This window comes from Amia ocellicauda, chromosome 3, assembly GCF_036373705.1.
Source record: "Amia ocellicauda isolate fAmiCal2 chromosome 3, fAmiCal2.hap1, whole genome shotgun sequence".
NCBI classification, from domain to species: domain Eukaryota; kingdom Metazoa; phylum Chordata; class Actinopteri; order Amiiformes; family Amiidae; genus Amia; species Amia ocellicauda.
The window spans coordinates 31663260-31675421 of NC_089852.1; the positions used below are offsets into that span (position 1 = coordinate 31663260).

Here is a 12162-nt window from a genome sequence, read left to right on the forward strand (position 1 = left end):
AGAAAGAGCATTAACTAAAACCATCATTGGACCATTTATATTTCACATACAATGCAATATTAACATTTGGCAAGATAATTATTCATACATCCTAATTGATCCTCCACTGACATGGGCATCAGAGCAGCACCCCCTGAAATTCCAAGAAAACTAAAATTTAACATTACCGAAAAAGAACACCTGGCTTGTTTGGCATCAACTGTAAAGTCATGCTTTGATGGACTTGAAAATGTAATTGATAGAACTAAAACTTGGTTATTTGCAATCCCTATCAATGGGAAACTTTTTCCTGTCCTCCCCGTATAACTGTCTCCCAAGCCACTATCCCTCCAGCACTGCATTTTCTGTCCCATTGCAGGAGTGCCCTGAACACTTTCTGTGGCTTCTGTATGCATGTCTTGCTGCTGAATGAAAGAAACCTCCAGCCTGTATAATCTGTCAGAGAGAAAGGGGGAATGGGTGAGGATAATTATCAATGAGAGTTCAGGTAAGTCCATGTAAGAATGCGACCAAGAGCGCAGACTGGGGAAAAGAACAATAATTGAACCCAATCACCAATAAAGTAAATAAACCATAGTAAATCTACACCAAAGAAAGTAAGGAAAACAACCGTTTTCTTAATAAATAGACATCCATTGATAAATAAACAATTAGTGCACACATCAGGAACCAAAAATAAAAGGAACCCTTAATTAGGTAATAAACAATAAAGTGAATTAAGCCCATCAAGCTCCACTCGTGACATGCGTATATACATTTTACTGTATTGTAGGTGTGCTTATTCGTTGTCCTGTTACCCCGCTGTGTATAATTTATCTAGAGCTGTGGCCCCACCCTTGCTGCACTAGAGGAGCAGGAGGCTGCTGCTACTGTGTTAAGTGGAAGGCACAAGAACTGACTTCTGCTGCCCTGCTTTGTATATAGTTGTTGAATTATTTTTCCCAGTAGAGCATGACTGTGGTCATCATTCCTGGGCTGCCCAGATGTGGCCTCAAGTTGCCATGGCGGCCTCTATCTAGAGCTGGTTCAAGTCGAGACCCCTAAGCAGGTCAGCCTCATTCCTTGCAACAGTTTGTTTATCCCCTTTAGGCAGTACTTCTGACTCAAAATATAATTATAGGTTGCAAATGCAACCCCGATTATCTGAGAAAGGAATCACTTCCCAAAGGTTGCAAGGTTGTGGAAGATCCTCTGTGTGCATCACTGTATATATATACTGCTCAAAGAAAATAAGGGAACAAGTAATCATCACAGTATAACACCAAGTCAATTAAACTGCAGGGATATCAATCTGTCCAGTTAAGAAGCCTAAGCGATTGTGAATCAATGTCACCTGTTTTGGTGCAAATGAAAGTGACAACAGGTGCACTGGAGAGGCAACAGCAAGACAACTCCCAAAAAGGGAATGGTTTTGCAGGTGGTGGCCACAGACAATTGCTCTCTCCTTATCCTTCCTGACTGATTCTTCTCTAGTTTTGTGTTTTGCTAGTGTCCTTGTCACTACTGGTAGCATGAGGCGGTACCTGCAGCCAATTCAGGTTGCACAGGTAGTCCAGCTCCTCCAGGATGGCACATCCGTACGTGCCGTCGCAAGAAGGTTTGCTGTGTCTCCCAGTACAGTCTCAAGAGCATGGAGGAGATACCAAAAGATGGGCCGTTACATGAGGAGAGTTGGACAGGGCCGTAGAAAGGCATCAACCCAGCAGCAGGACTGGTATCTGCTCCTTTGTGTGAGGAGGAACATGAGCAGCACTGCCAGAGTCCTACAAAATGACCTCCAGCAGGCTACTGGTGTGCATGTTTCTGACCAAACTGTCAGAAACAGATTCCATGAGGGTGGCATGAAGGTCTGATGTCCTCTAGTGGGACCTGTGCTCACAGCCCAGCACCGTGCAGCTCGATTGGCATTCGCCAGAGAACACCAGAATTGGCAGGTCCGCCATTGGCGCCCTGTTCTCTTCACAGATGAGAGCAGGTTCACACTGAGCACATGTGACAGACGTGAAAGAGTCTGGAGACACCGTGGTGAACATTATGCTGCCTGCAAACATCATCCAGCATGACCTCTTTGGCGGTGGGTCAGTGAAAGTCTGGGGAGGCATATCCTTGGAGGGTCGCACAGAGGTCATGCTAGCCAATGGTACCCTGACTGCTGTTAGGTACCGGGATGAAATCTTCAGACCCATCGTCAGACCTTACGTTGGTGCAGTGGGCCCTGGGTTCCTCCTGGTGCAGGACAATGCCCAGCCTCATGTGGCAGTTCCTGGATGACGAAGGCATTGATGCCATTGACTGGCCCTCACGTTCCCCAGACCTGAATTCAATTGAAAACCTTTGGGATGTTATGTATCGGTGCATCCGACAGCACCAAGTAGCGCCACAGACTGTCCAGGAGCTCACTGATGCCCTGATCCAGGTCTGGGAGGAGATCCCCCAGGACACCATCCGCCATCTCATCAGGAGCATGCCCAGATGTTGTCGGGAGTGCATACAGGCACGTGGGGGCCATACACACTACTGAGTCACATTATGAGTTGACATGATGAAATTCACTCAAGTTGGAACAGCTTGTGATTTCAATTGTTTACTTTGATTTTCGGTGTGAGTTTAAATCCAGCCCTCAATCGGTTGGTGATTTTGGTTTCCATTGACCGATGTTACATCATTTTGTTCTCAACGAATTACACAATGTACAGTAAAGATTTTGATCTTTAATATATTTCGTTCATCGAGATCTGATGTGTGATTTAAGTGTTCCCTTAATTTTTTTGAGCAGTGTATAAACGGGAAGGGACTGTTTGAGTGATTCACACCGCGGCCTATATACACTCACCTAAAGGATTACTAGGAACACCATACTAATACTGTGTTTGACCCCCTTTCGCCTTCAGAACTGCCTTAATTCTACGTGGCATTGATTCAACAAGGTGCTGAAAGCATTCTTTAGAAATGTTGGCCCATATTGATAGGATAGCATCTTGCAGTTGGTGGAGATTTGTGGGATGCACATCCAGGGCACGAAGCTCCCGTTCCACCACATCCCAAAGATGCTCTATTGGGTTGAGATCTGGTGACTGTGGGGGCCAGTTTAGTACAGTGAACTCATTGTCATGTTCAAGAAACCAATTTGAAATGATTCGACCTTTGTGACATGGTGCATTATCCTGCTGGAAGTAGCCATCAGAGGATGGGTACATGGTGGTCATAAAGGGATGGACATGGTCAGAAACAATGCTCAGGTAGGCCGTGGCATTTAAACGATGCCCAATTGGCACTAAGGGGCCTAAAGTGTGCCAAGAAAACATCCCCCACACCATTACACCGCCACCACCAGCCTGCACAGTGGTAACAAGGCATGACGGATCCATGTTCTCATTCTGTTTACGCCAAATTCTGACTCTACCATCTGAATGTCTCAACAGAAATCGAGACTCATGAGACCAGGCAACATTTTTCCAGTCTTCAACTGTCCAATTTTGGTGAGCTTGTGCAAATTGTAGCCTCTTTTTCCTATTTGTAGTGGAGATGAGTGGTACCCGGTGGGGTCTTCTGCTGTTGTAGCCCATCTGCCTCAAGGTTGTACGTGTTGTGGCTTCACAAATGCTTTGCTGCATACCTCGGTTGTAACGAGTGGTTATTTCAGTCAAAGTTGCTCTTCTATCAGCTTGAATCAGTCGGCCCATTCTCCTCTGACCTCTAGCATCAACAAGGCATTTTCGCCCACAGGACTGCTGCATACTGGATGTTTTTCCCTTTTCACACCATTCTTTGTAAACCCTAGAAATGGTTGTGCGTGAAAATCCCAGTAACTGAGCAGATTGTGAAATACTCAGACCGTCCCGTCTGGCACCAACAACCATGCCACGCTCAAAATTGCTTAAATCACCTTTCTTTCCCATTCAGACATTCAGTTTGGAGTTCAGGAGATTGTCTTGACCAGGACCACACCCCTAAATGCCATGTGATTGGTTGGTTAGATAATTGCATTAATGAGAAATTGAACAGGTGTTCCTAATAATCCTTTAGATGAGTGTACAGCTTTTCTAGAAAAATGTTTTGATGATGTTCCTATGGAAACATGCTAAACCCCTCCCCCTTTTGGCAGTGCTTCCTTTTTCAGATAAATTCTACAAGTATCACTTACAAAATAAAAAATAAAATAAATTAAAAAATGCACATATTCTTTGTGGATAAGTTCATGCTTAGTTTGCCTAAAGTGTGATTAATTTAACTTTTACGTCAACTATTTTACAAATTGAAGTTTATTTTATTAAAATCAAAGAGAAACAAGGGAAGTAATGTTAAGACTGTACAATGCGCTAGTTAGACCTCATCTGGAATACTGTGTACAGTTCTGTGCTCCACACTTCAAGAAAGATATTGCTGCTCTAGAGGCAGTTCAGAGGAGAGCAACCAGACTTATTCCAGGTCTGAAGGGAATGTCCTACTGAGAGACTGAGGGAACTGAACCTTTTCACCCTGGAACAGAGGAGACTACGTGGGGACTTGATCTTCAAAGTCTTCAAAATCATGAAAGGCATCGACCACATCAAACCAGAGGAGCTTTTCCAGATCAGCAGGGACACACGCACCCGGGGACACAAATGGAAATTGGGTTACAAGGCATTCAAAACGGAAAACAGGAGACACCTCTTTACACAGAGAGTAGTCACAATCTGGAACAAACTCCCCATCAATGTGGTAGATGCTGAAAATTTGGGAACATTTAAAAATAGACTGGATAGGATCCTTGGATCACTTAGTTATTAATGGACACCAAACGAGCACGATGGGTTGAATGGCCTGCTCTCATTTGTAAACTTTCTTATGTTCTTATGTTCTTAGATAAAATCAATCAATCAATCCATTTTTATTTGTATAGCATCCTTTGCAGAGCGACAGCCACAGAGCGGTTTACAGACTGGTAAACATATAAGAAACGTACAGCAAAATAAAATACATAAATAATAGTATAAAGTAAAAATAAAAATAGACCATTAACAGTTTAAGTGATCTAAAATAATGTACATTAAAATTAAAATCAATAAACCATTAGGCACACAGGAGAGAAAAACAATAAACATGCAATGTAAGAGAAAATAAATCTCTGGGGTTCCACCCAGGCCTAATGGTTGCCTCCCCTCCAGGCAGTATAGTTGTTACAGCAGCAAGGAGATCTGAAAGCTCTTAATCGGTGCTGTTGGCTGTGGTATTCCCTCTGGTGGGGGCCTCTCACCAGCCCTCGGGGGTTGGGGGGGGTTGGACCATCAACAGCCGTTGGGTGGTGATGGCTCATCAGACCTTGGGGTGTGGGTGCCTCATTAGCCTTACGTATTAGGGTGCCTCTGGGGTGGGTTGTGTCTCGTCGGGTTTGCCTCATCGGACCCTCAGAGGGGGTTGTTACTGGAAGACAAAAAAACAATTGTGTTCAGATACTGGTCATGCAATGCAGGACATCTCCAAAAACAGTTGTGCATTGCCATATCCATGGCACACCGGTGGCACTATGTGCTAGAAAAACAGAGACTAAACAGATGAGTCTCTTACATTGGCTGTAGATCATTCCACAGTTTCAGGGCCTTATAACTAAATGCTCTACCACCTGCATTTTTCTTGTGTATTTTAGGGACCACTAAGTAACCAGATTCCTGGAATCTCAATGGCCAACCTGGAGTGTATTCTATAACAAGATATTTTAAGTACGGAGGTGCCAATCCCTTTAGTGCTTTAAATGCTAGTAAGAGAACTTTAAAGTCTATCCTGTAGCGCACGGGCAGCCAGTGAAGAGAAGCCAATACTGGAGTGATGTATTCATGTTTTTTTGTTTTAGTTAGAAATCTTGCAGCAGCATTTTGAACTAACTGAAGTGCAGAAATAGCTCTCTTTGGGCTACCTGACAGAATGGCATTACAGTAATCCAATCTAGGTGTAACAAATGTGTGTATCAATTTCTCAGTGTCATGTAATGAGAGGAATTGTTTTATTCTAGCAATGTTTCTAAGCTGGAGGAAGGAAGATCTAGACACATTCTAAATGTGTGGTTCAAAGGATAGATTAAGGTCACAGATGACACCCAGGTTTTGTGTCATCTCCTTAGGGGTGAACATCTGACACAGTTTACCATTCCCTCCTCCTCCTCAGTGGAAGGCTCTGTGGAATGTGTGTTTGTACTATGAGCTTCTGAATGAAGAACTCATGTTCTATTATTTTTAAATACAATAGCAATTAACTTTATTGAAAACCATATTGAAAAACTATTGTTTTCACCTATAGGACATACAGCTATATATTTCTGTGAAAATCACTTAAGTCAGAGAGCAAATCAAATAAGTTAGGTAAAGTCAAGGAAAAGTACAAGTGAAGGCAGGAAATACAGTGTTTCTGTTTTACACATTCAGATGATTCATAAATTTGGTGTCTCTCACTTTAAAATATCTACTTTTCTGCTGAACACCATCATAACTCTCCTGCGAATCTGACTCAGCTTCAAGCCATATATGAGAGGATTTAAAAGAGGAGGGATGACTAGAAATTCCACTGCCAGGAAATTGCGAAGACCCTGCAGGATGTTCCTTGAACCGTATCGGCTGTACAAAACATCAAACAGTGTGCTGACCGTAAAGCTGATTAAAGATATAAAATGGGGCAAACAGGTCTGCATGAATTTAACCCTCTCTTCACTAGACTTTACACAAGCCCTAACTATGTGGATGTAAGAATATATAACAAAAAGGGCTTGAGAAACATGAGCAATTATTACAATATATCCATAGACATTGTTATGAGTTGTGTCTACACAAGACAGCTTTACAATTGACCAGTTGTCACAGTACAGTTTGTCAATGTGAGATCCACACAGAGGCAGTCTGATAGTTAATAATAAAGCAATTGTTAATTCACAGAAAGGAAAAATCCATGAAAACATAAAAAACTTGCTGATAGTTAGCGATGTCATGATAGAATGGTATTGTAAGGGTTTGCATATTGCCACATACCTGTCATAAGCCATCACTGTCAAAATGGTAAATTCACACATTACAAAAGAGTAGATAACAAACATCTGAAGGAAACATCCAGCAAATGAGATCACATGAGAGTCAGAGAGGAAGTCAGCCAGGAGTTTAGGATACAGACCAGCAGTTCCATACAGTCCATTGACACACAGGTTACAGACGAAGATGTACATGGGCTCATGGAGGGTTTTCTCAATGATGACTGTAATGACCAGTGTCAAATTGAAAAGCCATATCAAAAGATAAGCCAGAAGAGTAAACACAAAAAATATGTATTTTTGAGATGCCGTCTCATTTAATCCATGGAGTGTGAAGACTGTAACACTGGACAAGTTCTGCATTGCAGTAAGAGATGATTCAGGAATATACAAATAAATCTGTACCTAAATACACAAAGAGTACCAATAAGTCCCTCCGTACATAAGTAGAAGATCAATTAAGTGGAAATATAATAAAAATAATACAGTTAGAATATAACAAGTATTGAATCATGTTTGAGTTAATTGTGGTCTTCTGTTGGTTTTTTAATATTTTCTTCTTTACTGACACATGTGATGAAAATACTCACAGACCTTAATCAGAGAAAGGGTTGCTGCAGAGAGACCATGAGTCTCTGTTCCTTACTCTGCACTTCAGTGTTAGGCTTTATATATAGAGCTCCTTCAGGAGGGAGGCTACTGAGATTTGCAGCCTGAAAACACCTTTGAGACTGTAGCTCTGAAATACTGGGTTAATTAGCCAAAGATGGAAAACATTACAAATAAGATGACTAAAACAAGCTGGGTTTTTATTTACCACAAAAGCTGTGTACGAAATGCACAGCAGTGTCAAGTTTAAGAGATAATATGTCTTTTGAGTATTTCAGATGATCATAAAATGCATTTTAAGTGCATAGAATAGGAAAACAACTTGCATCAATTTAATATACAGTGGTGAGACATGGAGAACGTCATTAAACTGACCCACCTGCCAATCCCAAGTGAAAAAAAGTCATTGATAGTTAATTTGTATTAGCAATCCACTTTCTCTTTCTTCTTCTTCTCTGTGTTATCTGAGAACCGTTAATGAAAATCATAAGTGTAACCTTTTCCCATCAATGGGACCTCAACTTGTTTAAGCACAGGTAAGGTCTGCTCTTCAAGCAGACAAATCCTTCTGCGAATGGTGCCAAGAAGGGCAATTGATCTTAGTGCCAGACCCTCCAAGAGATGACAGCTATCCGTGATCCTTACCTCCAGAGTGGATGGGACGAGGGAGGTTGTAAATCCACTGCCAGGCATAGATCCATTGACCCATCAGCTATTGGGAGCCACCAATGAGAAATGCAACGCGTAGGCTCCTAATTCAAATCACACATGAAGGACCCTGTCCAATCACTCAATGGTAAAAAGATGCCATACAACTTTCCAACTTCATACTGCAACATTCTGACTGAGCTTAAGGAAACATTGTGAAACCCAGGTATATAAAGGAACTGACTGCTCACATCCAACTCCTTCATAGAAACTGACTCCAGGAGTCTACTCCTACTTGCAGTGACCGCACAAGAATTCCAGAAAGATTTTAATAACTTAATGAACTTTTAAGTTATCTGAACTCTGAACTTTGCAACAAATCTTTCAACTGTACGTTTGCCTGATCAACAAAACATTGAAACAGTTTGAAATCTTCTTGAACGTCAATTGAATATTGCTAAATATTAAACTACAGTTGCTACTCATTTGAATAAGAACTTTGTCTTTATTTTCAAATGTTAATATCTCCTTCTTGCAGTATAAAATCTCAAGAAGTTAGAGATCATTTTGCAGGATTAGTCAATAATCAATCAATCAATTCTTATTTAGTATAGCACCCTTTGCAGGGTAGCCACAGGGCACTTTAAACATTGAAAATAATCAGACAAATAAACAACATAATCAAATTAATAAACCATTAGGCATGGAGTAGAGAAAAACAAAAACTATAGAAGAACAACTTTCTCACTTTCTCAAACTTTCCTGATGTAGAAAAACTATATTTCATAAGAACACCTAAATAACACAGCATTTTCAACCTTACATACATCCTTACATTCCTCCTTTTTTGAGGAAGATTATCAGGACAATGTGAATGGACTTCCCATGCCATTCCCACTCCTGTGTGTGTGTAAACCACCTGTCACAGTCTGTGGGACAGGGGAATGGAGGACCCAATTGCGGTTTGTGGAAGAGGTGGTCGAAAGAGACATAGGTCAGATACCGGCAAGACAGGGCAAACAAAGGCTGGGCAAAAAGGGTTGTCATGGTCACAAGCATGGGTGGGGCAATCAGGCAAACAGAGAATCAGAGGATGTCCAAGGTCGTGGCCAGGAGGTAAAGCCGGAGATCGAGGATCCAGCGATTAATCAAGACAAGAGTTGTAGTGGATACTGACACAACTTTGCATTGAATGAGAGTCAGGGAGTGGTATATGTACAGGTCAAGGTTATGCCAGTTATGCCACATATAATACAATTAGAGGGAAGCTCAGCTAAAAGCAGATTGGTTGTCTCAAAACCCTATATAAGGAAAGGGCATGCTAATTTGCAGCGAGTTGGAGCGCACCAGTGAGGAGCGACGGTGTGTTGTGATTCTCCTTAATAAATGCATATTATTGTTTTCACAATAAGTGTTGGGTGGTTATTTTATAGCACAAACCAAGACTTCAGTTTTTCTTTTGTGGGATATATACTGTATACATATCTATCTATCTATCTATCTATCTATCTATCTATCTATCTATCTATCTATATATATATATATATATATATATATATATATATATATATGTATATTCCCTTTTAACTTTTAGGAAATTTTTTGAAAAAGTCCACTGTGTGTAATTTGTGACAAATAACTATTGTTGCATTGAAAAGATTACAACTATTCTGCAACAAGCTATTGTTATCCTGAAATTGATTACTGCTTGCATTGCATTTGATTTGGTTTTATAATCAATTGTCTTGATTTAGTGGGATTGCTAAAGACTTCCTAATTTGAGTGGAATGGTACTTATCTCTCATGTGCATGTAACATATGTTAATGTTAGGATTGTTGGTCTAACACAAATATTTGGTTGTTAACCTTCATCGTATTATAGTGTTGTAGTCATATTGTAACCACAATAGGAAATAATAATTTGAATCCTGTTAGGATCTCTGATTAATCACCTATTTTCCCCTTTTGTATTATTAGTTTAGTTGCTGTGTGATATTTGATTAATTATAATACTATTTAGAATATTTTAAACTTGTGTTTGTGTCCAAATTAGTTCAATAAAGTGGATTCTGCTCATTTGAAGAATTCAGCCGAGGTATTTGCTAATAAACAGTTATCAAGTCTAACTGTTGAAACTACAAACACTACACTCTACAGTGACTTCAATCTTGGAATGTGGCATACAGTTTAAATGACTGAAAGATAAAACCTGTTAACCCCCCCCCCCTCATTTTTTTTTTTTTGTAGTGGATTGAAAACCATTCAAAGGTGTCCCTGTTGAAATACTAGAAGTCTCACAAGGAGTATTAACATGCTGTTGGGTGTAGGTACTATGCTTAACAATTAATGAACAAGCCTAATTATTATTCTGCTAAGTATTACGGTAATGAAAAATAACTATATCTATATCTATATATAAATAATAATCTTAATTAATAATAATAATAATAATAATAATAATAATAATAATAATAATAATAATAATAATAATAATCTTTCTGAGTTAATGCTTATTTTGCCTACAATGTGATTTATTTGACTTTTAACAAACTGAAGTTTATTTTATTAAAACTGATGAGATAGAACACAGCTGAATTGTAATATTGACATTTATTTTACCATCTGACACAGTGTACCATTCCCTCCTCAGCACAGTGGAAGGCTCTGTGGAATGAGTGTTTGTGCTATGAGATCTAGGACACTCCCAGAGCGGCATAAGTATTCAAATCCAGTATTCAAATTTTGTTTGCATCAACTATTATTATTTAATACAACAGAAATTAACTTTATTGAAGACCACTGTCTGAAACAATTGTTTTCACCTATAGGACATAAGGGTATATTTTTGTGTAAATAACACTTAAGTCTGAGAGCAAATTAAATAAGCTAGGTAAAGTCAAGGAAAATGACAAGGAATGGAGGCAGGATAAAATAAGTGTTTCTGTTTTACAAATTCAGATGTTGTTACAATTTGGTGCCCCTCACTTCAGAATATCTACTTCTCTGCTGAACACCCTCATAACTCTCCTGCGAATCTGACTCAGCTTCAAGCCATATATGAGGGGATTTAAAAGAGGAGGGATGACTAGAAATTCCACTGCCAGGAAGTTGCGAAGAGTCTGTGGGATGTTCCTTGAACCATATCGACTGTACATTACATCAAACAGTGTGCTGATTGTGAAGCTGATTAAAGATATCAAATGGGGCAAACAGGTCTGCATGAATTTACTCATCTCTTCACTAGACTTTGTACAAACCCTAACAATCTGGATGTAAGAATATAAAATAAAAAATGCTTGATAAACATGCATAATTATTAAAATATAACTATAGACATTGTTAACAATTGTGTCTACACAAGACAGCTTTACAACTGACCAGTTATCACAGTACAGTTTATCAATGTGAGATCCACACAGAGGCAGTCTGATAGTTAACAATAAAGCAATTGTTAATTCACAGAAAGGAAAAATCCATGAAAACATAAAAAACCTGCTGATAGTTAGCAATGTCATGATAGAATGATACTGTAAGGGTTTGCATATTGCTACATACCTGTCATAAGCCATCACTGTCAAAATGGTAAATTCACACAGAACAGAAGTGTAGATCACATATGCTTGAGTCATACATCCAGTGTATGAGATCAAATGAGAGTCAGAGAGGAAGTCAGCCAGGAGTTTAGGATACAGACCAGCAGTTCCATACAGTCCATTGACACACAGGTTACAGAGGAAGATGTACATAGGCTCATGGAGGGTTTTCTCAATGATGACTGTAATGATCAGTGTAAAATTGAAAAGACATATCAAAAGATAAGCCAGAAGAGTAAAAGCAAAAAATATGTATTTTTGAGATGCCGTCCCGTTTAGTCCATGGAGTGTGAAGACTGTAACACTGGATGAGTTCTGCAT

General features: G+C 39.7%; 2 protein-coding genes across 2 annotated transcripts; both read right to left on the minus strand.

Annotated features, from left to right (window-relative positions):
- Nucleotides 1-6421: 6421 nt before the first annotated feature.
- Nucleotides 6422-7354, minus strand: LOC136746534 (olfactory receptor 13D1-like). The gene has a single exon (XM_066699105.1). It carries the CDS (start codon nt 7352-7354, stop codon nt 6422-6424), a length of 933 nt encoding a protein of 310 aa, XP_066555202.1.
- Nucleotides 7355-11229: 3875 nt separating this feature from the next.
- Nucleotides 11230-12162, minus strand: LOC136746537 (olfactory receptor 4K14-like). Its single transcript, XM_066699108.1, has one exon. The coding sequence runs from the start codon at nt 12160-12162 to the stop codon at nt 11230-11232; it is 933 nt and encodes a 310-aa protein (XP_066555205.1).